This window comes from Hirundo rustica, chromosome 18, assembly GCF_015227805.2.
Source record: "Hirundo rustica isolate bHirRus1 chromosome 18, bHirRus1.pri.v3, whole genome shotgun sequence".
Taxonomy (NCBI): domain Eukaryota; kingdom Metazoa; phylum Chordata; class Aves; order Passeriformes; family Hirundinidae; genus Hirundo; species Hirundo rustica.
Window position 1 is genome coordinate 4,225,126 of NC_053467.1, and position 26,056 is coordinate 4,251,181.

Here is a 26,056-nt window from a genome sequence, read left to right on the forward strand (position 1 = left end):
AGCCGCAGCGATGCCAGGGTGCTGCTGAGCTTACGGGGAACCACCTGGGACTCTGCAAGAGAGGGGAAAGAGCTGCCCAGAGGCAAAGCCTGGTCTAAGGTCTTGTATAGACAGGGTGCCTGGGCAGAGCCTCAGACACAGATCTTTGGGTCTGGATTTTTTCCAGAGCCCGAATCCCGGTGGCTGAGGCTCCTGGGATGCTGTGCTGCAGCTGCTGACTTTCTCTCTGTGTTTTCCTAGGAGCCAGGGCCACCTTGTGCTGAGCCTGGGCCAAAAGTTTGCCCAGGCTGCAAAATAACATCGCGTTCTGAGAATTGCTGATTCCCAAAGTGCTGCTGCCACCTTGGAAAACGCTTGGTTGGCTTTGTCTGTGGGGATTCTGCTTTTTCTGTAGCATTATAAACATGCAAAGAGATGCTTTAAAATGTGCTTCAGTGGCTGCAGTGCACTCCCTCCAAGTTGTGTTCCCAAGTTTTCCTCCCTGCAAAGTGCTCTCTGTCCCTCTGCTGGGAAGCTGCAGCTCGGCTGCGGCTCTGTGAGCCCGAGCGCTCTCCGAGCCAGGGCGAGGTCTCCCGTTCTCCCTCTGGGGCTCTGCTCTTTCCACCCTAAACTGGTTTTTCGAGTCATTTTTTCAGAAGTGCCTCCATCTCTGCTGCTGCTGCTCACCTGCGTTCGGGGAGGAGCCTCCCAGGAGCTGCTCTTTACTGCTCCGCCGACCGTCCCTCCCCGAGTCCCGTCCTTCCATCCCGACAGACCGGAGCAGGGAGCCGGGAGCCAGCCACGACCGTGCGGACCCCGGGACAGCAGCTGGGACCTGGCCAACATGTTCAAGGGGGTGAGCAAAAGCTCCCCGAGCAGAAATTCCCCCAGCAGAGGTTCCCCTGTCAAACCGAGCAAGTAAGTGTGACCCCGCTCCTCTGCCTGTGCTGTGTGACCCGCGGGGAGGACAAGGGATGGGTGATCCGTGCCTTTAACCCACCCTGAGCGCCATCCCTCCGTGGAGCAGCAGAAGGTTGGGGGTTGCTGGCAGGTGATACCAAAAGGCTCTGCCTGGCTGATATTCTGGTCTTTGGTGGGCTTTGTGCTCCTTCCCAGAAGTGTCCTGCAGCGCCTGGGATGTGCGGCGCCTGGGATGTGCTCAGAGCTGTGGCCATTGAGCAGGGAGGTGCAAAAAGCCCCTTTTGGGCAGGTAGGAGCAGGATAAAAGCAGTCTCTGCGCTTGGGCAGAGCGGGGTCTGCTCCATGGTGGAGCAGATCCCAGCCTGGGTCTGAGATCCTGGGATTCCCTGGCGGTGTGAGGCTGGTGCGATGCTGCCCCGGGATCCCTGGGGCGGGATGCTGCGTGCCGCTGCTCAGGTGGAGGTGCGTGAGGATGGCTTTGCTGGGGGCTGCTCTCACCCAGCCTGGGTCTCTGCAGGTCCAATCGCTGAGTTTGCCTCTCTCAGACCTGCCTGGAACGACCTGGTCTGCTGGAAGGTGTCCTGCCCATGGAAGTGGATCTGTAAGGTCCCTTCCAGCCTCTGTGATTCTATGAAGAGATTCCCTCAGTTCTGTGTGATGTTTCCCTAGGATCAGGGAGCCCTCTGGGAGGGAATGTTCCTGCAGGGAGATCCCATCCCTCCCTCCAGCTGCTCTTGTTAACTCGGGATTATTTTCCACCTTCCTCAGCAGTTTTGCATATTGGCTGATTCCGTGGGAATTCTCTGCCCTGCCATGGTTGGAAGTTGCCAGGAAGGTTGTGCTGAGGAGAAGGGCACACAGGGTGAAAGGGGTTTCTGGCCACATCTGGGACCACCAGCAGCAGCCCAGGACAGTGTTTGTGTGCGTGTGTGGACACCTGGGTGGTCACAACACGGTGCTGGCTCCCAGATGTGCTGTTTTAGGGGCCAAACCCCAGGTCAGCCAGCACCACGGAGGTGAGGGGTGGCTGGGCAGGGCAGCAGGGGCTGGGCACGAGGTGACCCCACAAGGGCTGGGGCAGCCTGGGGGGATGTGGGAGCTGGACCCCTGCCATGGGATGCTTTGTGGAGCTGAGCACGCACAAACTCATCTCAAAGGCAGGTCTGGGGGCTCTCTGAACACCAGGCTTTGCCTGGGGCCTGGCTGCTGTGAGGCACCTCCCCAGCAGCCTGGGAGCTGTGTCAGGCTCTGGTTTATTCTGCCTTGCTAATGCAATCTCTCCACCTTCCCAGCCAGCTTCCAAAGCAGCCTGGGGATTTCTCAGGACCCTGCAGAGGGTTTGGGCAGGCTCTCCCCCGGCATGAACCTCTCAGAATAACTGGAGCTGCATCCCAGCAAGACCTCACAGCTCTTCCCCATGGAGGCTGGAGCCAGGGGCGCAGCGATTACCGAGCTAGTTGTGCTTGTTTCAGGAGGCACCAACCATCAGACACAACCTAATTCGCTTGGCCATGGCCTGGGGCTTGGTCAGTGCCCAAAGTAGCTGAGAAAATGAAGGTGGATGAGTTGTCTTGGGAGCAGCCACCAGCACACGCTCTGCAGATGGCCCCAAGAAAGTGTTGGTGGCCCACAGCTGCTCGTGGTGGCCCCAAGGCCAGAGCCTCAGCAGCTGAGTTTCCCTGTCTCCAGGGTTCATAATTAGCAGCTGGACCCCCACAGAGGGCTCTTGTTCCCTGGGGCTGTGCTGTTGAGCCTCCTGGCTGTCAGGGCCCTTTGCTGTCTGCACTTGGTGGGTGCATCCCAGGGAGGAACAGCAAGCACAGGTTTGTCCTCGAGGAGCATCCTGGATGCGCCCTGCTCTAGGTGCAGGCACTGTGGGGCTGAAAGGGAAAACTCCTGAGAAGGTGGAATTGAATTGGATCTGGCTGGACTGGCTGTGCCTGGGTGTGATTTTAACAAAGCCTGTGGGTGGTTTGGGAGGTGGATGGCAAGTCGTCTCCTGGGATTTAAGTGTCTCCTGGGATTGATTGCTGCTTCTTCCACCACCTCCCTCTGCTTCTCCCCAGTCAGCGTGGAGCAGTGTGGACCCTGGGGACAGGCAGGGGCTCGGGGACTGACCCAGCACTGGCAGGGGGTCAGCAGTGGTCTGCTGGGATCTGCTGGCAAATCAAAATGTGCCAGGACCTCTCCGTGTGTTGGAGCAAACAGACCCAGCTTTGGGCCCTGTGGCCACGAAGCAAAGTGGGGAAGGGACAGAGGGCTCAGGGACTGCAGTGGGTGCTGCTGTGGTCCTGCCCAAAGTGCCCTGGCAGGAGTGACCAGGGGTGGGGGACAGTCCTGCTGCTGCTGAGAGACGCCGTCCCTTGTGTGCAGCTGGCCTGTCCAGGAGGCAGAAAGTGGTACGAGGAATGAACCAATTAATAATGATAATGATGGTGCTGTGCCTCTCCTAGGCATGAGATAGCCCTAGGGAGGAGGCTGACCTGGCTGCTGAGGAGGAGGAGCATTGCCAGCCTTGCCCTCAGCCGTCCCAGGACTGTGGCTGTACCACACTCTGTGTGTGGAGCTGGACCCGAATTTCGGGAGGCTGAGGGGTGTCCAACGTGAGCTTGTGGCTGCCCATATCCCACCTGATGCCAGGCTGCCTCTTTGCAGCCCACGTGTCAGCACATTCACCCTGAAATGCAGGGTCCAGCTCTGGCTGAGTGAGAGCTCCTGCCCAGGGGCAGCAGGAGTGGGGCAGGGATGAGCAGGGGGACACCCCGAGGAGGGACAGTGATGCTGTCACCATGGGCTGTGTGGCCGGGTGTTTGCACAGACTCCTCTCAGCACAGCCCTGCTGCTCCTGAGATGATGTTCTCCAGGAATCATCCCCTCTTCCCTGAAAATCGGGCTGTTGGCAGCAGCATCCTGGTCTCCAGCCTCCGGTGCCCTGTGCAGCACGGGCTGGGCTGGGCTGAGTCCCTGTGACCAGGAGGTTGCTGACACCTCTTCAGCCCACAGTTTTGTTGTGGTTCAGCCTAAACAAAGCAGATTCCTGTGCCCAGCCTTAGGAACTAAGGGATGGAGTGTCCCAGTGTTTCCTTTAACCAGAAAGGGAGTGCCAGCAGGAATCAACAGCATTCTGTTGGTGATCCACCATCCCTGGGGAGGATGGATCCTCACTTCTCCCCTCTTGGAGCCGCACAGTTATCCACAGCCACATGACGAACGGGATGGGCTCGAGCAGGACACCCCATCCACTCTCCTCAGGCAGGAGCTGATTTCAGCCAGACCTCCTGGGGGGACGATGCTGCTCCCGGCGCCCTGGGAGAGGCTCTGTCCCCCGGGACAGCGGCCAGCCCAGCCCGTGACTCACATTCTCCTCCCTGCGCAGAGAGCCCGGGCAGGAAATTTGGGTGGTGCTCAAGTATTTGCTCATGGGACACCACCTCATTCCAGGCGTGTCAGGGATGATTGTGCAACCACCTGGGGAGAGGGAACCTCTGAGATCTTCCAGCCTGCTGCACGCTCAGGCTCACAGGGACCGAGTGCTGCTCCCATCCACGCTGCCGTGCATCTCCCTGAGCACTGCAGTTCACACCAGGAAAAGGCACGGATGGAGCAGGAGAGACGATTAACGGGGTGTAAAACACAGGTTGTAACAGGGAATGATGCTTTGATGGTGATGGATGCTCTACCTGGGCTCCACAGTCCCTGGAATTAGACCCTGCAGAAGGGGCGCTGCCGCAGCACGGCAGCCCCTCTCACTTTGCTGATGTGCGTTCCAGGCAGCAAATCTGGAGCGTGGCTGGGAGATGCTGCCAGCCCCAAACCTCCTGAGAGGGCAGCTGAGAGCTGCTTTGTGCAGGCCCACGCTTGGGAAATTAAAAACAAGGGAGGAGCAGGGGAAAGGGGACAGGAGGATGCTGTGAGCAGGATTGCTGGGGCTGTGCCTCCTCTGGAGCCACACGGGCTGTGCTCAGTGTGGGCTGATCTCACTTCAAACAGGAGCTGTGGCATCTGAGTGCTTGGCTTGGGGTGACCGAGTGCCCCCTGACACGTTACAGTCACTTGGGGCTGTAATAAATGAACGTCCCAGCCTCCGTTCCAGCCTTTGGGATGAGCTGTGGAACAGCTGGAGCTGGAGCAATGACACAGCCATTAAGGGAATCATTTCCCCATGTCCTGTGTGGATTCAGGGGCTGGGAAGGAAAGCACCTGGCTAAAGGGCAGACGTGGTGGCTCTGCTGCAGGACGTCACCTTTCTCCCACCTTCTTCTTCCACCCAAGAGGCACCAACCTGCCCTGAGGAAGTGTCCCCCCACTCCAGCTGACCCCCAGTGATGTCCCATTGCTGCTGCTCAAACTCTTTCCTCCTGGTCTCAGATCCCAGCACATAATGCTCTCAGCCTTGGCTGAACTTTGTCCCATCAGCAGCGTTCCGAGGGCTCTGTCCCTGCGTGATGCCATCACTCCACACCCTCCTGCCTCTGCCCACATCCTGGCAGGGCTGTGCTCTCCCTGCCTGCAGGGCAGGGCCAGCGCTGTCCTCAGGGGCAGATGCTGTTAGAAACAGGACACCAGGACAAAGGTGGCACCGAGGTTTGTGCTTCCTTGTCCGCAGGGAGCGTTGGGAACCGTCCCACGCCTGGCTGCAGGCTCTGCATCCAGCTGTTCAGCAGGGGAGCTCCTTCCCAGGGGGGCCGGTGGGATAAGGGCTGTGATGGCACCATTGGTTGTGTGGTGGCACTGAGGTGACAGCAGTGGGGAGTGGTGTGTCAGGAACCTTCAGGGAAGCCTCTCTGGGGAAAGGAGGTCAGGTAGGTGTGCCATGGCCTTGGGAGATTGGGGTCTTGGAATCATAGGATATCCTGAGTTGGAAGGGACCCACCAGGATCATCAAGTCCAACTCCTGGTCCTGTGCAGGTCACCCCAAGAATCCCACCATGTACCAAGAACATTGTCCAAACATTCCTTGAGCTCAGGCTCAGTGCTGTAACCAGCTCCCTGAGGAGCCTGTTCAGTGCCTCAGCACCCTCTGGGTACAAAACCTTTTCCTGATATCCAGCCTAAACCTACCCTGACTCAGCTTCACGTTGTTCCCCAAGCTCTGAAAACACCACAACAGCCTACAGCACCCAGAGGAGCCTGTGGCCTGCACAGCAAGTCCTTGTCCCCTGCAGCCCAGTCTTGGGGTGGCACTGGGCTCTCCAGTGTCTCAATGGGCCCAGCTGTGGAGAGCTTCATGTGGGATGGGATGGCAGCTCTGGGTTGGGCTGAAGGGCCACCTGTGCCAGCAGCCGAGGGCAGGCACCCAGGGAAGCACCTCCAAACAGGGTGAGCACGTTGTGCTGCCTCTGCAGGGTGCTCCCCTGGCCTCCAGCTGTCTGTGGCTTTGGGTCTTCCCACCCCAGATGCGGTGTTGGTGCTTTTGGGAACCCTACAGCAGGTTTTTTTCCCCCCCTTTTCTTTTTTCCCTATTGTTTTTCCCCCTCTGTTTTTTTTAATCCACACAAAGCTTTGAGCCTCTGCAGCAAGGAGTTGTGCAGAAGGGCTGGGTGGTGTGCAAAATCCCAGCGCCACTCGCTCTGAACGCACCAGCCAGGCTCTGACCACTCGTGTGCGTCCGTGCCCGTGGCCACGGCTCAGACTCTTTCTTGAGAGACCCAAGAGTGGGCGTGGGGGAAAGGGTCGAAGCACCAGGCCTGGGGCAGGTCCTGGGCAGTGATGGAGGGGCTGAGCTTTGCTCTACCCACCCCCCTGCTTTGCTCTTCCCTCTCTCAGGTCCTCCACAAACGAGCTGGCCGTGCTCATCTCCCGCATGCAGACAAATGCTGACCAGGTGGAGAAGGACATCCTGGAGACTCAGTCCAGGCTCAAGCAGGTCAGTCGTGGCAGGAGGGGGTGGGAGGTGAAAGGCTTTGCCTAGAAAAGCAGCGTCTAGGACAATAGGTCAGGTGTCTGTGCACGCTGCTGCGGGTTTGGGGGCTGACTCGAGGCTGGGGAGGAACAGACACCCCAGAGAGCCTCCCAGCCCCTGGGGCTGCATCCCAAGGCCTCCCAGATTCTTTCTGCTCAGTGCCTCAGGCTCTGCAACAGCCAGGGCTGTCTCACCCATGGCAGCACAGCCCTGTGCCTCCCAGAGGCTGCCAGCCTGGCCCACAAAGCCCCTGGGAGGGAGCTGGAGCTGGAGCAGGGGGCTGAGTTCCAGGGCTACTCTGTGGTTGTTGTGGGGAGGACCCAGAGCCTCTGTGCTGGCCAAGGGAAGTGTTGTGATGTCCGTGTGGTCCAACCAGGCTTCTTCCTCTGTCTGCCTGGCCTCCAGGATTCCAGCAATCACCAGAAGAACAAGGCTTTTGAGTTCCAGACAGAGAATGCCAGGAACCTAAAGGAAGCTGAGACGCTGCTGAAGGATCTCTTCCTGGATGTGGACCGCGCCAAGAGGCTGAAACACCCACAAGCTCCTGAGATAGAGAAAGAGTGAGTCCAGTGCCGGGAATGGAGGGCACTGAGCAATCGGGAACCTCCTCAGGACGCAGGATGAACTCCAGTCCTTGCCATGAGTGCTACTTCCACTCTTCTCCCCACAGAGTTTAGCCTTAAAATCATCTATTCTGCCAATTTATTATAAAGATACGGTATGCAGAGTGGATGCCAGAGTGACTGCCCAAGAGGCCCCAGTCTTTTGGGAGCCCCTATAAAGGTACTAGAAAAATGCAGAGCTAAACTGTGGCCTCACTCTCAGGGCAGACTCCCTTTTCTCCACCCTCCCTACAATAAATACCTTTAATTTGGGCCAAGCACAGAGTCAGAGGTGGCTGTTGGAGTGGGAGAAGAGCTTCAGTTGGCCTTTGGTGCTTTGCTCCCCTTCACTTCCAGCCCTTCTATGTAGAAATCAGGAGGGAAGTTTCCTAGTGGGAAGGGACAGCCCTGACCTCCCTGCAGCATCCTCCTGGTTAGCAATTCCTGAGACATCCCTGACGATGGAGAGCAGCAGGACAAGTGCTGAGCGCTGCTGAAGGAGGCCAGTGCCGCAAAGGGACAGCAAAGTACCCTGGGTGTTGCGAGCGAAATTTGGGCTCCCCAAGGCCCACCTTGGTTCTGCTGCTCCCCAGCTGACACAGGGCCCTGTGCCTTTCCCCTTGGCAGCATCCAGCAGCTCCATGACCGCGTGACACAGCTGTGTGCAGAGTACCGGGCCCTCTATGAGCAGCTGAACATCCCCGAGGTGGGGCCCAGGGTGGACTGGGCCAGGATCCTGGACCAGAAGATGGTAACAGCGGCTGGGTTTGGATGTCATCTCCCATCTCCTGCCAGGCCAGATAATGCTCAATGTTGTCTGTAGGGCTGTGCCAGCCACTGCGTACTCAGCACAAGGCAGGGGTGTTGGAGGTGGTGGGAATAATTCAGTGGCTCTTGGTGGAAGACAGACTCTCCTCCTGCCTCTTAAAACCCTCTGGAGCACCCTCTGAATTAACCTCTTCAAATTAAGGGTTACCAGAGGGGGATCAGGTAGAGAGTCCTGCTGTGGGATGAAAGGATGGAGCAGGTGAGGTTTCCTAGGATTTTACAGCCCTACCTTTCAGGGTTTCACGCTGCAAGGTTTGGGTATGTGGAGTGCCCAGATTGGAGACAGTTTGGATTCCCCTGAGAGCTGGATGGCAATGAAGTGCATCCCATGCACGGCACCATGGGCAGGGGCTGCCTCAGCTCAAGTCTCTAGCCCAGGGTTACAGGGTCTGGTTGTCTTTGCCCCTGCGTATGGCTGGGGAAAAAGCAACCAACAGCAATAATGGGAAACAACTAAAAAATCCCCTCTCTACTCCTGGAGTGCTATCAGACACCAGATCTCTTCATGCCCTGCCAGCACTGCCTGGGGTTTCCCCCTCAACTGAAGCCTTTTGCTTTAGTGTCTGCCCTGACTCCTTTTGCACAGAAACAAGTCGATGCAGGACAGTATGGCCCCGGCATGTCGGAGCTGGAAAAGCAAATAGCTGAGCACAACATCCTCCAGAAGGAGATCGAAGCCTACGGGCTCCAGATCAAGAACCTCCGCTCCGGGGTAAGGCCCCCTCTGTCCTGTCCCCTCCTTGTTCCTGTCCCTGCCCTGGGGACCCTGCTGGCTCTGCTCAGCATCTGGCCGTGTGTCCATCTGCTCCTCGGCACGGTCAACATTCACCCTTGTTCTGCAGATGGTGTGGGGGGCAGGGAGGGGGCTCCTGGATGGTTCCTAAAGCACATTCCATAAATCAGTTCATCAGCATTCACCACATGTTTTGCTAACAGCTCTTCTTTGTCTTTGTCCTTTTTTTTTTTGGTTGTTTTTTTTTTTGTTCACCTCCTTGGTCTTGTCTGTGTTGCAACCCAGGATGTGGCAGATTTGAAAAGCCAGTACAAGGACTTGCTGGTAAGGTTCTTGGTGGTTTTCTGAGCAGATGGGGTCTTACAGCAGAGTAACACCATCCCTGATGGGCAGGGAACACCTAGTTCAGAATAGGAGCTACCCCTGGGCTTGCACAGTAAAGCTGTGTCCCTCCTGTCATTTCCTTCCCTCCTTGGGATAGGTGTAAATGGAAAGAGCTCTTGCTGTCCTCAGGGCAGTGCTGAGGGTGAGATCCATGTCTCTCCTCTTCATGGGTCATGGATCTGCAGTTTCCTTTGTGTCCATGAGCAGAAGGCAGCAGGAAATCCAGCCCAGCCCACACTGCTCCAAATCAGGACTGCAAATGGGGAGGCTCACCCTGGTCCCTAACAAGAGCTCCAGAGAGGAAACGAGCAGCCAGGGCAAAGGAGGTAGTGGCCAGGAAGAAGATCCTGGATTTATCCAGCTGGGCCCATGAAGGTTGATGCTGAAAATGGGATTTGTGTGAGAAATACAGCAGAGCTGGGCCAGCTCTGAGACTGCCCCGGGCACCAGCCCACACCTGGGATTCTGGTTAGACAAACATACCTTGTCTGTGGGGTGGGAAAGGGAACAGCAGCCCCATCAGATAAGAGCCAGTGGTGGCAGATTTCTCACCGAGGTTTCTGGGAAACTCTTGCTGGATGTGCAAACAGGAGTGTGGTCCTGGGGAGGAAGAGGAGGAGGGGAAAGGGACTCCCCAGGCTGAGCACTGACGCTGTCTCTGTCCTGTGTGTGGGCAGAAAGCTTCCATCTGGCGAGGACAGAGCCTTGGCAGCCTCTACCACCACCTCCAGGGCTGCACCAAGGAGCTGGGCTACCTGACAGACCAGCAGACCAAGATCCTGAAGCAGGACTGGAGTGACCAGATGATGGATGTCCAGAGCGTGCGCCGGGAGTATGAGGTGAGCCCCAGCGTGTCCTGGCCATGAAAGGCTGGCCAAGGCTGGCACGTGGGATCTGCAGGGTGCGTCCCAGCACATCCACCACCGGCCCCGAGCATCAGGATCCCCAAAACAGAGGGGGAAGCACGCCCTGGGCCATGCTGGAATTAGGAACGAGCCGCTCTGTGTGACCCCTCCAGCCCCCTGAGCTGGCACGTGGGATTATCCACTTGAGAGCTGTCAGGGAGGATTTCCATGGCCTGGGAGAAGGGAAGGGCCCAGTGCCACATCAGCCTCCATGGCCACAGTACAACACCCAGTGACTGCTGTGTGCTGGGACACAGAAAATGAGAGGGATAATTGCTTAGGAAAATGCTCTTTGGACAAATGCCCTGATGCTTTCTGAGGCTTAAGTGTGTCTCATTTGTTTTAGCTCTGCCTAGGCCCTTCTGTTTTAAAAACAAGCAAACAAGCAAGGATGTCTGCGCTTTGGGAACCTTATCTCTGTTATGTTTGTGCCCTAGGAGAGCACTCTGTGCTCCCTGCGTGCTCTCAAAGTCAGGAAGTTCCTTTTCCCCTCCAGGATTTCAAGTCCAATGAGCTGCTCAGCCAGGAGGAGTTTGTGAACCACCTTCAGGACGATGGGGACAGGATGATCGAGCTGAAGCACCCAGCCATCAAACCTATCCAGGTGGGGAGAGAGGGGCTCTTCCCCAGCCCTGTGGGAGAGTGAGAGTGTTTCTGTGCCTCGAGTGGGGGGTGTCACAGGAGACCCCTTCACCTCTCCCTGCAGTTATGTTACTCTTTCCTTCCACATTGCACTGGCTGCACTGCAGCATCTTTCTGCCTGCCCCAGCCCTACAGGGAAGCTGAGGGAAGTGCAGGGTCTTCACCCTTTGCAAAATTTCCAGGAGACAGCGGCCAGCATCTGTATGCTGGGAGCAGCTCCTGCTCAGGTGCTCACACACGCCAGTGCAGCCACCCTCACGCTGTTAGGGAGTTCCAGCTTTGACATGATGTGACTTCTCCCAAGTGAAAGCAGCTCCCAGCCTCCAAGGCTGTTATCTCCAAGCCTGCAGATGCAGTGCCAGGCTAAGATGGGATCTCAGTCCCCAACACCACTGGAGATGAGACCACTTGAGAAGCGATGGCTGCTGCGTATGAGCCAGGTCCTTCTCGAGGGGTGTCCTCACTCAGGCCCAGCATCAGGCAGTGCCTGGGCACAGCTTTGTCTCTGCTCTCCCTCTGATCTCTGGGACTTGTGAGGAAAGGAGACCTGTGGTGGGGGAGGTAGAACCAGCTGGAACCCACTGAGGTGTGCTGTGTTCCACCACAGGCTCACCAGGAAGCCTTGAAGAACGAGTGGCAGAATTTCCTGAATCTCTGCATTTGCCAAGAGAGCCAGCTGAAAAGTGTGGAGAGCTACAAGAAGGTAAAAAGCAAATTCGTGGGCCATGGCTCTGCAGGTCAGGCCAGAGTAGCAGGCTGGGAAGAGAGACAGCAAAGGGGTGAGGATGGGAGTATCTTGGCTTGCACCTTGTAAAGGTATTTTGGGGAAATTCCCCTCAAAATATAATATTTTAGAGGTGCTGGGAACTGAGAGACCCCACTGGACTTGGAGACAGTAATGTCCCCCCATGCCTGACTGTTCCCCTACCCACACCTCCAGTTCCAGGATGATGCTGAGGCTGTGAGCCGCTCCCTGAAGAAGATGAGCTCTGACCTGGACACCAAATACAGCAAGTTCAACAAAGACAGCCCCGGGGTGGTGTCAGATCTGCTGCTTCAGCTGGAGGTGAGGCCTTCAGGAGGTGGCACCAGCCAGATCTCAGGGCAAATCCAAAGTTAAAAACTCCCCAATAAATGACGGAGGGGAAGGGGAAGAGGTGGGTGAATAATCCTACAGCGATAGCTCGCCCCAGCTCTGTGCTAGGGAGGGGGAAGCCCAGAAGATCCACGCTGCTCACAGTGCCCTGAGATGGCACTGTCCCCACCAGTGACACACAGCCTGGCCCCAAGTCACCATCAGAGTAAAGGAGAAGCGCAGGGAGAAGCCATGTGCTGTCCCTAACATAAGAGACACCTGGATTAGAGGGCCTGCAGAGTGTGAGCCCCTGGCATCCAAGCAGGGAAAGATCCTCCCATCAGCTCAGCACTCTCATGAGCCAAGGGCAAGGGAGAGAATACAGAAATCTGACCTCAGGGGTGAGATGCAGATAGGAAAGGAAGATTTGCCCTGGAGAGAGGGAGGGGACACATTCACCTTGCTATCTTCCCAAGTACAAAACACATTTTGCTCTCAAGAGATGCTGGAATCTTGGTACTTTCTGACACTGGAATGTGTTGTTGGAACATCCACCACCTTGCGGCAGTTGTTCCATTTCTGAAAGGGAAAACTTCTTCAGGATATTTGATATGAAAGCGTGGGTTCACCTAAGGTTAACCCAGGCTGTGTCCTCAAAGGCAGATCAGTGAGCAAAGGAAACTGAGGAGAGTGTTGGCGATGGAAAGGGGAAGAAGGGACATGGAGGGATCGAGAATGGAGAAACTCCCGACTCCACCCCACAAGGACAGATAATCATCCCCAGCATACCTGCTGTAGTGTGACCCTCCCCTTGCTCCTTATCAAACCTGGTAACAACCACTGTCTCCCCTGTTTTGTCTAGAGCGAGGAGAAGGTGTTGAAGCAGGCAGAGAAGAGCATCACTGACCTGAAGAGGAGGAGCAAAGAGATCAGCCCACTGAAACTGCGCAGGACACGTCCCTCTCAGCCCCTCACCCTGGACACCCTCTGTGACTGGGATGCTGGGGAGGTGAGGGCTGGACTAGCAGCACCCTCAGAAGGGATGGAGAACTGGATTTTTCTCTGGTTGCTCCAGATCTTGGCTCCATGGTGTGAGGAACTGTCCTAGGGCCAGAAAGCCAAGCCTTTCACTGGGTTTTGTGTCCTCTCCCAGGTACAGCTCACCAGAGGGGACAAGTACACTCTGAAGGACAACAGCAACCCAGAGATGTGGGTGGTCCAGAGCAGCACTGGCGTGGTCCAGGAGGCACCTTCTGCTTGTTTCTCCATCCCTCCTCCTGATCCTGAGTCCATAGACAAGGTCAACAGGTGAGTGTGCAGCAGAGACCCTGACCCAGAGAGACATTTAGACTCTCTTGGGTCAAAACCAGCCTGATTGCAGGAAACAGCAGCTGGGACAGGCCTCTCTACTATTTAGTGCTAAATCCCTCCTGGAGAAGGATTTTTCCCTGCACCCAGGTATCTCATCCCGGTGTCTACCATTCCTCAACATCCCTGCACACTGCACAGACCTCACTGTCAATGAGTTTTCTGGCAGTCAGTCTTGATTTCTTCACCCAAACACGTGACTCGCATAGGTTTGACTAAATCCATTGCAGAATCAGTCTGGAGCTTGGGACTTGCCAAACAGGACAGAGTTATCTGTGGTATCTCCTCTCAGCCAGCCCCAGCTGGAGACTGAGCAATGCTCCTTCAGCCTGTGTAGGTTTGCTGCCTGCCTGCTCCATCAGCTCCTGCCGTTCCCACAGGATGGGGTGGTGGTGCGGGGAGCTTGGCATTGCCTTTTTAATCATGGCCCCGGGGGGTTGGGTAAATCAGCGCTGCTCAAGTGCCCAGGAGAGGCCACAGCCCAGACTCGGAGCTATGCAGGCGTGCCCAAAGTGGGAGCTTGGGTCCCCAGTGCCGGGGGTGTGATTGCTTCATTGTGTTCCCCAGTGTGTAACCCTCTTCACGCATCCCAGACTGCTGAATCCTTTGGATTTATGGGTTTTGTGAGTATTTTCAAACAGAAATTCAATTCTTCTGCACAGAGGGACAGCCCTCATCTGACAGCAGCCAGGCAAGCTGGGAATTGCTGTTTTTAACACACAGTGTTTAGCTGGAACAGTCCACAGAAAGGATGAGAACTGGTCTGGTCCTTCCTGTTTCCCCTCCTGGTTCCATGAGTCTTTTCTCACCCAGAAATATCTTTCAGTCCTCCCAGCTCTGGCAGACCCCAGCCCCAGTTTCATTAGGTAGGAACCATCCTTACAAGAGAGACGTGGCATTTCTGCAGCAGCCACAGAAGCAGCCACTTGTACTTGTTTCCTGCAAGGCTGCAAAGCACTGCAACCATATGAAATACATTTCCAGCTTTGATAGCTTCTGCTGGGAGGAGGAAACACTGGCTGCTCAAACCAACCAGCTGCTCTTGCTGCTGCTCCCTTTCCTTGGGAGGTCTCCGAGTTACAACAGGCTGCAAGCTCCCAGCCTTTGAGGAAAACTTCCCTTGCCTTTGGGGACACCTCCCCAGCACAGCCCTGCTGTGCAGGGCTCTGTCAGTGCTGTGTCCCTTCCTGGCTGATGATGCCCCTCTCTGCTCACAGGTTGGAAGGGGAACTGAGCACGGTGAAGCAGAGGCGAGCAGCGGTCCAGAGCAGCCTGAGACGCAGCCAGAAGGAGCAGGTCCAGCCCAGCCAGCAAGGTTTGTCACTTGGATAGTCCAGCCCTCTCCAGAGGCAGCTCTGGAAACAGACCACACACCCAAGGGTGGGCAGAGGCACCTGCAGCTCACACACAGACACCTGCAAAGGTCCCTGAGGGAGGATGCCTTCTTCTCCATGGCAAAGAACAGCTGGCAGGATAATCTGAACTCCTGCCTCAGCAATTCACTTAGAGTCTGCTGCCCTTCTCAAGCCTCTGAGACTGACCCCCCAGCTCCATCAACAGCTGGAGGGTACTCAGGATTTCAGGGGGATGTGCCTATCCAGAAACCTTAATTAAACCTGCTTTGTAATCTGGGTGCCTTGCAGTTCTCTTCCCTAGCTGGGGGCTGTGGGATAAGCAGGCAGCCATGGCTAAATCCCAGCCCTGGCTTATCTGTGTTATTCCCACAGCTGTAGTTCAAAGGCTCCCAGCAGAGCCGAGAAGGGAAGTGTCTGCATGGCAGCACTTGGCTTTGTCCCTCCTTTGGGGCTGTGGCTCACCATGGCAGAGCTAAAACCTGGGGATTAACCTAAGGTATGTGCCTCTGCAGCTCTGTCCAGGAGCCCTCCAGCAGTCCAGGATGATCCCCAAGCTGACCGGCTCCTCAGCAGCCTGGATCGTGTTGGCAAGGACCTGGTCCAGGTAGAGAAGGAGGTCTTGAACCGAGTGAGGACTCCTGTGAACTACAGCGACCCTACAGATGACCTTGGCAGGAGGATCAAACAGCAGCAGGTGAGTTGGAGCAGGAGCAGTTGGGTAGAGAGAATTGTGTTATTTATATATATATAGTGTGTTATTTATATATATACACACACATATATATTTTTATATAAATATAGAGAGAGCTGGTGCTCCAAAGGAGAAAACCATGCCGCAGATTTAAGAGTTTCAGGCTGGCTTGAACCCTTGAAATGGGACTAAATGAAACCCTCAGGAAATGCAGGCCCTTCCCTTGGCTCTGGAGCAAGAGGGTCCATTTCAGAGCTGTGGTCCGGGAGCCAGTCTTGGGAATGCTGTCACCCTACACTCTCAAGCCTGTTACAAAGAGACTAAGGGATATAGGGAATTAATCCAAGCTTCATCTCACCTGATGTAATGTCAGTGAGACAGGAAAAGAGGCAGTGCCATGGAGCCCCGCTCCTTTCCTCTGGGTCAAGGTCTGGGTTTTGCACTATTTCAGCTTGTTACATCTTCATCTGTGGGTATTTATCCGGCTCTGGCAGCAGAATGGGCTCAGGCAAGCAGGTTTTTTCCATCTCTGTCTACGTGGATCTCTTTCCCACACCGTGCCACTGCCAGACAGCCGCAGTCTGGATGGGGCTGTGCCCCAAGGGCCAGCTCCTTATGAGAGGGGCACCACACCCTGAGCCCCACAGCCAAATCCGCCCCTGAGGGAAACACATTTCCACAGCAGCACTGTTATGGCTGTGTTGGGTGACTGTGCTTCCATCTGGTGTGCCAGGAAACAACAAAGAAACTTGAGAACCTGGGGGCAGCCAAGGATGCCTTGCAGAAGGAGTGTGAGACCTACCTTTCCAAGAAACCCACCAGCACCTCGGCTTCTCAGCTCCCTGTCACGCTGAATGCCCTCAGGAGCAAATACAACGATGTCAATATGCTCTCCAGCCTGTACAACGAGAAGTGAGTGATGGGGATGAGGGAAGGAAGTGTCCTTGCACATGTGTGCCAACACAGAAGCATGACAGAAAATGCTTTTATCTATATGAGTGTTGGCTGAGGTCCAGCATAGGTTGGAAACCTCCCATCCATCATCAAAGGCACCTCTGAAGGAGTTCTTGTGTGTAATTTGTGAGCAGATTCCCCCACCATGGAAAATCCACCACAATGGGTGTGTGTCCCAGCTCTGCTGTGTGGTGAACTGCAACACATCTGACTTGTGAGCAGCATGACAGGGGTGTGAGTGCACGTTGCTTGTTCTCTGACATGTTGCAGAAGCTCTAATTTTAAGTAAGGTTAAACATCAAAGGGAGAAAAGAAGAACAACGAGGTTTCTATAAACTAACCTTGTCCTTCGTTTTCCTGTTTCCCAGAGCTAAGGCTGCCCTGAACCTGGAGACTCAGATTGAGAACACTGACAAGATTGTCAGCACGTTTGAGGCCAAGCTGGCTCAGGACAGCATCATTCCTGCATCCCCCAATGCCCTGCAGGATCGAGCCAATGACCTGCAGGTAGGGGACATCAGGTTTCTCATTAAAGATGGGAGATCCCTGCGCTCAGGGAGCAATGTGGGAGGAGCTGGATTTATTTGACCACCTTGAGGAACAAATGATGAAGCCATTTTGAGGGCTTGTTCCTTGAAGATTTAATGTTGGTGTTGCAGGCTGACCTGCTCTCACTGGATGGCAAAGCACTCTGTCCCTCTGTCCCTCTGTCCCTCTGCCCCTCTGTCCCTCTGTCCCTTCCCTTTGCAGTCCCTAAAATGTATCCTGTCCCCCTTAGCGTCTGATCTCAGTTGCTCTCCCTTACACCTATCCCTAATCTTTCCAGCTCCCAATCTCCTTGCCCCATCCTTGGCACCCACAGTGACCTGACGTTTTGCCTTCCCCAAAACTTCTCAGTGCACTGTCCAAGCCTCCTTGGTTCCCAGCTTCCCTGGTGAATGAGCCTCACTGCTCCACCTCTCCCACCTTGCACGTCACTCAGAGAGCCTGACCAGCCCCCAGTGCTGCCCAGTCAGTGACACATCAAGGAGAGTGTTGGGGTGTTGCTCTGACTGATGCAAACCCAGGTGTCTGTTTTTCCCCCCTGCAGAAGATGAGGCGGGACCTGGTGGCCCAGGAGGGCTGTGTGCTGAAGCTGAACCGGGGGCTCAAGGACGCTGAGCACAGCTGCAGTGCTGTGCAGAACAACTTCCAGGAGTACTGCCCTGACCTGCCCCGGCAGAAGAGGGAGGTGCAGCTCCTCAACGATCGCTACCACGCCGTGGCAGACCAGCTGGATCAGCGGTGAGGACCTGTGGGGTCATCTCTGCTCTGCTTAGCTAAGGTGGCCTGGGGCAGGGGTCACAGCCCTGAGTGTGCTCTTCATTGCAGGACCCTGATCCCGACCACAGCCCCGTAATACTGAGGACCAGGGGTGTCCTGCTGTGTAGTTGCCTCCTTCCTACTCACAGCACAGGCTTTGAGTTTCCAGAGTTGTGCTCCCCACTCAGTCACCCCCTTGTTTTTGTTGCCCTGGTGTTTGCTGTGGTGATATTTTCACCTTTCACCTTCCTTCCTAGGAACTTGCACACGAATCTTTGTCCTTCCCCTTAACGTTCCTGTCCACTTTTGTGCTGCGCAGAGAGAAGACCCTCAGAAACATCAGCCTCACCTACCAACAGTTCCAAAACTCCAATGAGAACCTGATGTTCTGGATGAACAACCTACCCAAGCACCAAGTGAAGACCACTGATGGGCCAAGCCAGATCAATTACAAGCTGCAGGCACAGAAGGTGTGTTCCAGGGCAAGAATAGCCTGTAACTTTACAGGGGTGGGACAATTTGCTTGTGAACAGCACATGCAAAATAGCACCAGCCAGCTCCTAGTTGTGTGCTCCCCCATCACAGTGCATGAACTAGAGAAGGATTGCAGCCCATGGATGGTGTTACCCAGTGTATCTCACCTTGCTGGGTTTATCTCCAGTGCTGGTGTCCTCATCTGCGCCAGTCACCTCCAGGTTGAAATCTTCCCCATGGAGAGGACACTTTCAGATCCTGAAATACTGCACCTTAGGCTGCATGTTGCATCCAGATCCTCCATTTTTCTCTCCTTGAGCAGACTCCAAGCTCAGACAAGGAGCTGTGGAGGTCTCTGTGTTGGCTGCTATTTATCTTATTCATGATAAATCAGTGTGGGAGGTACTAGGTAAGTTATAGCACTGCTGAGGTACCCTACCCTAAAACCCTGGAGACTCTTCTTAAATGTCCTCCTGTTCCCACTATTCCCTCAGCTGAGCTGATTCTCTAGGCTGCAAGAGAATTACTGGGCAGCTGGATTTCAGTGTGTCCTTAACACCACATGTGTCTCCTGCAGAGGCTGGTGGAGGAGATCCAGAGCAAGGAGCCTGAGAAGAACGCCCTGATCAGGCTGTCCCAGAACGTGCAGTCCACACTCAATGTAAGGATGGGTTTTCTCAGTTATCACTCCCTTAGCATTTCACCCAGGAGATCCCACCTGACTCTCATGTGTCTGCTCTGAACAGGACTATGAGCTTGAAGCAGGCAAATACAGCTCCTCTCTGGACCCCTCCCTGACCGACTCTGCTGCAAAGAGGCTGCGTGTGACCCCCCTGCAGGAGAGCATCCAGGCCCAGGTAAAATGTTAAGATGAAGGCATGGAAACCATTGTACAGCTCATTACCCACGCCCCAAAGTCCTCTGCAAGGCCTCAATCCACTCTTACAGCCACCACTGACCATGGTCCTAATGCCAGAGTCCTCAGGGATCCCTTTGTCCCTGGGGCAAAGCAGCATGTGAGACCCTGAATTAGGGCAGTGCCTGGCACCTTGGTTGAGGCTGCTGATGCTGCCTCCTCACCATGTTGTGCATGAAGATAAAACTCACAGGGTAGATGTGTGGGGAGAGGAAGGAGCCAGAGCTCCTCTGTGCTCTTCCCAGTTACACCCTAGTTCTCCTGCATCACTTTGAGGATTTTGTCAGTTGCTCTCCATCTGTGAATTTGGAAGACTGGACCCTGTGTAGACCTGCAGGCATCTAACAGGCATTCAGATAACAGGGTTATTTGAATAACTCTCCTGCATGAGTCCTTAGACTCTGCGTCTCTCTGAAGAGTCAATGGGAAGACACTAACCCCTAGAACTGTGCCATACACAAAACCCATCCAAGTGAAAGGAGGTGTGGCAGAGTCTGCCACACAACATGGCAGTGTCTGAGGGAGGGCACGAGGCTCTCACCACTCTTTCTTTTGCAGGAAAATGATGTCACCAAGCTCTACATGGAGCTGGCAGCAGAAAATAAACAGCAGCTCAGCCGGCTGGAGTTTGCCAAGAAGATCATTGAGAAGGTACCAGCTTTCAGCTCACTGCAAGATTTGGGTATTCTAGATTGGGGCTCAAATCTGCTCAGCCTGGGGCTCCCCCACCCCTCCCTGGGTCTCCAGATCCAGGTGTGAGGAAGGACAGGAATGGAAACGCCTCTGAGAAAAAGACCACAAAAAACCCACGGTTTCACTGACACTGATCTTGAGTTGTGACCCTCATCACCCCTGGGGGCCTTCAGCTTATTACTGAAGCTGTAGTTTACGCTTGGAAAAAAAAAAAAAAAAGATTAAGGCTTTTAAATCCAGTTCTCTTAGCCATAGCTAATCAACAATCACAGACTGAAATTTTCAGCTTTGTTTGTGGGTGTGGCTGGAATTTAGTGCTCACAACCTTCTGGAAACAATTCAAAGCAATAGGATTTTTAAACGTTTCTAAGGTTTGAACCACCTGTAGGAAAGATCTCAGGACCGGGTGACTTTTAGTGGGTTCAGGAAGCACAAGAGATTAAACTGGAGACTGGCTGTGTTGCTCTCCCTCGGCTGCAGATACAAGAAGGCAGCACAAAGCACTTTTTTGGGCTGCTGCAGCACCTCCATCTCAAGGGGAAGACCCACCAAGTCAGTTGCTTGAGATGATGGGATTGTGTCCTCGCTTTCCATTTACAAACAGCCTTATTTGAAGACTGCCTGAGAATTCTCTGCCAGTTTTTGTCTCCCACCATGCCATGCCATCTAAAAGATCTCTGAGTCACCTTAAAAGTGTGATTTTTTTTTTTTTTTTCCCTTGCAGAAGGAAGTGCATGAGGACATTGAAGCTGTACATGAGCAAACCCAGAAAGCTGAAAACAAAGCCACAAGAAACAGGGAATCTGAGGGGTTGAAATCACAGCTGGAGGAGGAAAGGAGGAAAGTGGCCAGGATTGAAGAGGACCTGGAGGAACACAGAAACAAGCTTCTGATGTTGAAAACTCAGAAGCCCATTGAAAGAGTGGAAGAAAAAGAAGTGATTGAATACTACAGAGACCCACAGGTGGAGAGCAACCTGTCTAGGATGGTGCAGCAGATTGAAGAGGAAGGGAAAAAGAGGCAGCGCCTGCAAGAAGACATTGATGCGATGAGCCGTAAGCTTGCCCAGATGGAAAGCGAGAAGAAGGTCGCTCCTGCCCAGCTCCTCACCAAAGAGATCACAAAAATTGAGAAAGATCCAAGCCTGGATGGCCAAGCAGCCAGTCTTCGTCAGGAGATCAAGCGTCTCCAGGAGGAAAGCTTGGCTGCTGCTTCTGAACTTGAGCAGCATAAGAGGGAGCTGCACATGCTGGAGCGAAAGCAACCCAACATCCGAGAGAAGGTGGTGGTGAAGGAGCTCATCAAACTGGAGAAAAACCCAGAAATGCTGAAGTCTGTTAGGACCCTGCAGTTACAAATTGATGAGGAATCCTTCAAAAGAAAGTCTGCAGAAGAAGCAATAGTGAAAGTGAAGAACAAGATTGCAGAGGTGGAAAGACTGATTGAAACAGCAGAACCCAAAATTATTGTTAAGGAGGTGAAACAGGTAGAGCAGGACCCAGAGTTATTGAAAGAGACTTCCAAGCTTAAAACTCTGATTGAAGAAGAGAGGAACAAGAACTTGATGCTGACAGGTGAGCTGGGAGAGCTGCAGAGCCAGTACAGCATCGCAGAGAAGCAAAAGCCCAGGATAGAGGTGAAAGAGAGGGTCAATGAGATCTTCCTGGTGGACCCTGAAACAGAGCGGCAGATTGCACACCTCAAAAGGGAGCTGCAGGAAGTCACTCTGAAAAGAACAAAGATTGACAGTGAAGTGGAAGAGGCCTTAGCAGAGCTCAAAGTCCTCAGGTCACAAAAACCAGAGGTGGAGCTTAAGGAGGTCATAGAGGAGGTGGTGAAACATGAAAAGAGTCCAGAGATTCTCAGAGAAATTGACAGGCTGAAAGAGCAGCTCAATGAACTTGTGAACACCAATGGCAGGACCCAGGAGCAGCTCATTAGGCTGCAGGGGGAAAGGGATGAATGGAAGAGGGAGAGATCCAAGGTGGAAACCAAGCTGGTCAACAAGGAAGTCATCCGATATGAGAATGATCCACTCCTGGAAAAAGAAGCTGATCGCCTGCGTCAGGAGGTGCGTAACATGTCCCAGAAGAGGAGAGCTGCAGAGGACGCCATCTATGACCTGCAGAATAAATACATGCTGCTGGAGAGGCGGAAGCCAGAGGAAAAAGTGGTTGTTCAAGAGGTGATACTGACCCAAAAGGATCCAAAGCTCCGAGATGAGCACAGCAGGCTGAGACGCAGTCTGGATGAGGAGGTGAGCAACAGGCGTCGCCTGGAACGCGACGTGCAGCAGGTTCGTGCGCTGGTGGAAGAGCAAGAGAAGCTGCTCAACTTTCAGGAGGATCGAAGCAAGAGACTTGCACTGGAGAAGGAGATGAGACAAATCACACTGAGAATAAAGGAGCTGGAGGAGAGCCCAGCTCCAGTACAAGAAAAAATCATTATGGAAGAAGTGGTCAAGCTGGAGAAGGATCCAGTCCTGGAACAGTCTGCCAGCAACCTGCGCTTGGAGCTGGACCGGGAGAAGATGGAGGTGCTGAGCTTGCAGAGAGAATGCAAGAACCTGCAGGTGCAAGTCGATGTCCTGCAGAAAACAAAATCCCAGGAGAAGACCATCTACAAGGAGGTGATTCGAGTGGAAAAGGACAGAGCGCTGGAGAGTGAACGTGCACGCATCTGGGAGCTGCTGAGCAGGGAGAGGGGAGCCAAGCAAAAGGCAGAAGAAGAGGTACGGCGGCTCCGGGAGAGGATCGAGAGAGCTGAAGGCATGAAGAGGACATGGGCTCGTGAAGAGACAGAGCTGCAGAAAGCCAGGAACCTGGCCATCCAGGAAAGAGCCAGCTTGGAGAGTGAACTGCGGGAGCTGGAGAGGCAGAAGCAGCAGAAAGTCCTCTTCCTCCGGGAGGAATCCAAACTGCTCAGCCAGCGGACTGAGAATGACAGGCAGAAGAAGAAGCAGCTGGAACATGAGGTTTCCCTGCTGGAGGCAGACATCCTTAGGGAGAAGGACCAGATCTACAACAAGGAGAGGTTCATTCGGGATCTCCAGTCAAAGGTCAACCGTGAAGAAATCAATCACGAAACCCAGATGAGAGAGACGAACCTCTCCACCAAGATCTCTATTTTGGACCCTGACACAGGGAAGGACATGTCCCCTTACGAAGCCTATAAGCGAGGTATCATAGACAGAGGCCAGTACATCCAGCTGCAAGAGCTGGAGTGTGACTGGGAAGAAGTCACCACCCTGGGCCCAAATGGGGAAATCTCGCTTCTACTTGACAAGAAAAGTGGGAAGCAGTATTCCATCGATGATGCACTAAGGCTGAGGAGGATCACAAAGGAGGAGTACCAGCTGTACCGGGATGGCAAGATTCCCATCTCTGAATTTGCCTTGCTGGTGGCTGGGGAAACCAAGCCTCCCTCGTCCCTCTCAATTGGCTCCATCATCTCCAAATCCCCACTCACATCACCCACCACCCACCAAACCCAAACCTTCTTCCCCCCAGCCTCACAGAAGGGCATATGTGATGACACATCCCCCATCGCCGGGGTGTATGACACCACCACCAACACCAAGTACAACATCAAAACTGCCGTTGCAAAGAAGCTGCTCGATCCCATGACAGCTCAGAAGCTCCTGGAAGCCCAGGCTGCCACGGGGGGCATAATAGACCTCATTTCCAGGGACCGGTTCTCGGTCCATAAGGCGATCGAGAGGGGGCTGATTGACAGGACCTACATGCAGAGACTGCTCAATGCCCAGAAAGCTTTCACAGGCATTGAGGACCCAGTGACCAAGCGAAGGCTGTCTGTGGGGGAAGCAGTTCAGAAAGGCTGGATGACCAAGGACAGTGCTTTCCCCTACCTGCAAGTCCAGCATCTAACTGGAGGGCTCATCGATCCCAAGAAAACCGGTCGCATCCCTGTGCTGGAAGCCGTCCAGACGGGCATGATAACAAGCAACTTGGCCAATAGGCTCCAGGATGAGTCCAACTATGAAAAAGATCTCGTTGACCCTGTCACTAAAGAGAAGATAAATTACAAGGAAGCCATGGCCCTATGCCAGAAGGATTCCCTGAGCCACCTCCTGCTGCTCCCGGCCGCGTCAGAGGGCTATCAGCGGTACCACCAGGCGAGCCGTTCCCCCAGGCTCTCGCGATTCAGGCATTGAATGGACCAAGGCAGAAATTGGGGCTGGTTCCTTCAGGAGTTCCTCCCTTCAGAACACCTCTCCCCACAGAGGCAGCAGGCTCACAGGAATGGAGCATCTAGAATTTAGGGCTGCCCACTCTTCTCTCTTAGCTACCTGCCTCCCAACAGAGCTCGGCTGTGCGAGGAAGAAAACGTGGTCGTGGGCCTGCCATGGAGGGGTCCCCACAGTGCTGCTCCCTAATCAGCCCAGAGAGGGGTTGATTGTGAGAACTTCACAGGCAGTAGGTTAAATATGGCTAAGCCCAGAAAGTGGGGGGAGCCAGAGTGTTCTCCAGTTGGGTCATTCTGCATGCAATAAACATAGCAAGTGAGCGTCTGTGGCTGTGTTGTCTCTGCAGGCTGTGGCTGAAGGCACAGTTACTCCTCCCCCATGCAATCCCATGCCCTGCAGCCCAATCGACACAGGATTTGTACACTCTTGCTCTCCCCGATCTCCCAGCCCTGAACCCCCTAAAGTGTCCTTCTGCCTAATGAGTCCATATTTTTAAAGATTTTGTTATATTTGTCTTTAAAACTGAAAACCAACGGGCCTTTGCTTCCTGGTCATTTGGCCACTTCTAAAAGAAGGACCTGAACCCCAAAGGGGTGCAGGCCCACCCAACAGTACTGGAGAATCTGCACTTGATATTTCTTTAGGTGAACTAAAAGGAAGTTACTCCTCTGTGTAACTTCCACCACTAAGTACTTCCTGAAACAAGCAATTCTCATATCCCAAATGTTCTTCCCTAGTATCTACCCTGTTGTGGAGCATATGAGCTTATGAGAAAATTTTTTTCTATTCATATCAGCTACTCCTTACCCTATCCCAAGGGCTCTTTTAGCTGATGCTATTCAGGAACTCAAACATGCCCAAAATAATCCATGAGAGCAGAGGTTTTCTCAACCTCCTTCACACAGCAGACTAGCAGCAGAGTCTCTACTTCCATACAGCCTAGGTGGAATTTGAAGTCTGGGCTCCAGGAATAAACTGTTCCAACTCTGGCAGGCTCAGCACACTCAGCTCCCATTACCTTCCTGCTGGTAGGTAGTGCCCAGCATCAGTAATCTCTAACAGCAAGTTTCCAGTCAGATCTGCCCAGGCTCTGGCCCAGGCTCTGCAGGGTCCCTGGTCATTGTCAGGCCTATGGCTGCTGTTCGTGGCCATCTCAGCTGCCATGATCAATGCTGGGCTATTTGTTGGTTTACAGGAGGGAAAACCATTGCACACAGCCTGGAGCATCCACGCCCAGCCTGTTTCCTTTGGTAGAACACTGCTGGTCTGGACCAGCAGCAAGGCCCTGGAGCTGGGCTCTCATGGACCAGGAGAGAAAATGCCCAACGGCCCTTGAAGCACAAGGAGCATGGCCAGGTGAGGATCCTGTCCCAGCACAACCCAGGAGCCCTGGAGCAGCGTGATTCCCAGGAAACCTCGGGTCACGGCTCTTCAAAGCTGCTGGGAGCAGCCTCACTGTGCCTTGGCTTTGCTCTCCTCGGCTGGCTGAACGCAGGAGCATCCATCAGCAATGGAGCTGTTGCCTTTCCTGCAGCTCAGCTCAGCCCAGCAGGTGAGTTTGCTGCCAGTCTTCCTCACCCTGCTCTGTGGGGTGATTAATGGTTTGGGGGAGTGCTCTGTAACTCTGAGACTTGGAGCTCTGGTAATTAGGCAGGCAGTTAATTTTGGATAAAACTGCATGGAGGGAGAGATTTACCTGGGGTTGGGTGAAGTTGTTAAGAGATGATTAGGTGGCTGAGCGGTTTAGTCTAGTCTGAAAAACACTAAAAATCCTTTTGTTTGCTACCAAATGCCCCTTATCTGCAGAAAGTATTTCATGTCATATCCTGAGGCGCCCATAGGAAGCACCAATCAACCATGGGGCTTTCCCCAGAGCTTTGCTGCCTGGCAGGGTTGGGAATTGCTCAGGAGGAGCCAGGTAGGACTTTTCCTCCCTTCCCAGGCACAGGGTGATGGTGCTGCACAGTGGCCTTCCCAGAGCAGTTATTTCAACACAGCTGCTCTTCATTCCCTTTGCTGGCAGTGGAGTTGGTAAGAAATGTTTAAAGTTAAGCCCGTTGCTTCAATTTTTGGGCTAGGTTTGCTCTAGTGTTTTATTTATGTTTCTGGACTGGGTGAATGTCCT

At 54.1% G+C, this 26,056-nt stretch overlaps 1 protein-coding gene across 2 annotated transcripts; it reads left to right on the plus strand.

Moving 5' to 3' along the window:
• Nucleotides 1–734: 734 nt before the first annotated feature.
• Nucleotides 735–24,107, plus strand: EVPL (envoplakin). Of its 2 annotated transcripts, none has more exons than XM_040081672.2 (22): nucleotides 735–897; nucleotides 6,667–6,766; nucleotides 7,208–7,362; nucleotides 8,032–8,155; nucleotides 8,819–8,944; nucleotides 9,251–9,289; nucleotides 10,027–10,188; nucleotides 10,751–10,858; nucleotides 11,504–11,599; nucleotides 11,837–11,962; nucleotides 12,834–12,980; nucleotides 13,125–13,279; nucleotides 14,557–14,654; nucleotides 15,207–15,388; nucleotides 16,119–16,297; nucleotides 16,708–16,846; nucleotides 17,430–17,623; nucleotides 17,961–18,111; nucleotides 18,693–18,776; nucleotides 18,862–18,972; nucleotides 19,590–19,682; nucleotides 20,449–24,107. In XM_040081672.2, the coding sequence occupies exons 1-22, from the start codon at nucleotides 824–826 to the stop codon at nucleotides 23,896–23,898; spliced, it is 6,093 nt and encodes a 2,030-aa protein (XP_039937606.1). In that variant the 5' UTR covers nucleotides 735–823; the 3' UTR covers nucleotides 23,899–24,107. The 2 variants fall into 2 exon arrangements, with proteins under 2 accessions (XP_039937606.1, XP_039937607.1); XM_040081673.1 differs by lacking the exon at nucleotides 735–897 and adding an exon at nucleotides 2,671–2,723 and having other exon boundaries at nucleotides 20,449–24,101.
• Nucleotides 24,108–26,056: the final 1,949 nt, after the last annotated feature.

What these genes read in the sequence shown, in the direction of transcription:
- EVPL (XM_040081672.2), top strand. Translation starts at nt 824, where the DNA reads ATGTTCAAGGGGGTGAGCAAAAGCTCCCCGAGCAGAAATTCCCCCAGC. An exon ending in TCCATAGACAAGGTCAACAG is followed by an intron (nt 13,280 to 14,556) that starts GTGAGTGTGCAG and finishes CTCTGCTCACAG; the next exon opens with GTTGGAAGGGGAACTGAGCA. An exon ending in GGTCCAGCCCAGCCAGCAAG is followed by an intron (nt 14,655 to 15,206) that starts GTTTGTCACTTG and finishes GTGCCTCTGCAG; the next exon opens with CTCTGTCCAGGAGCCCTCCA.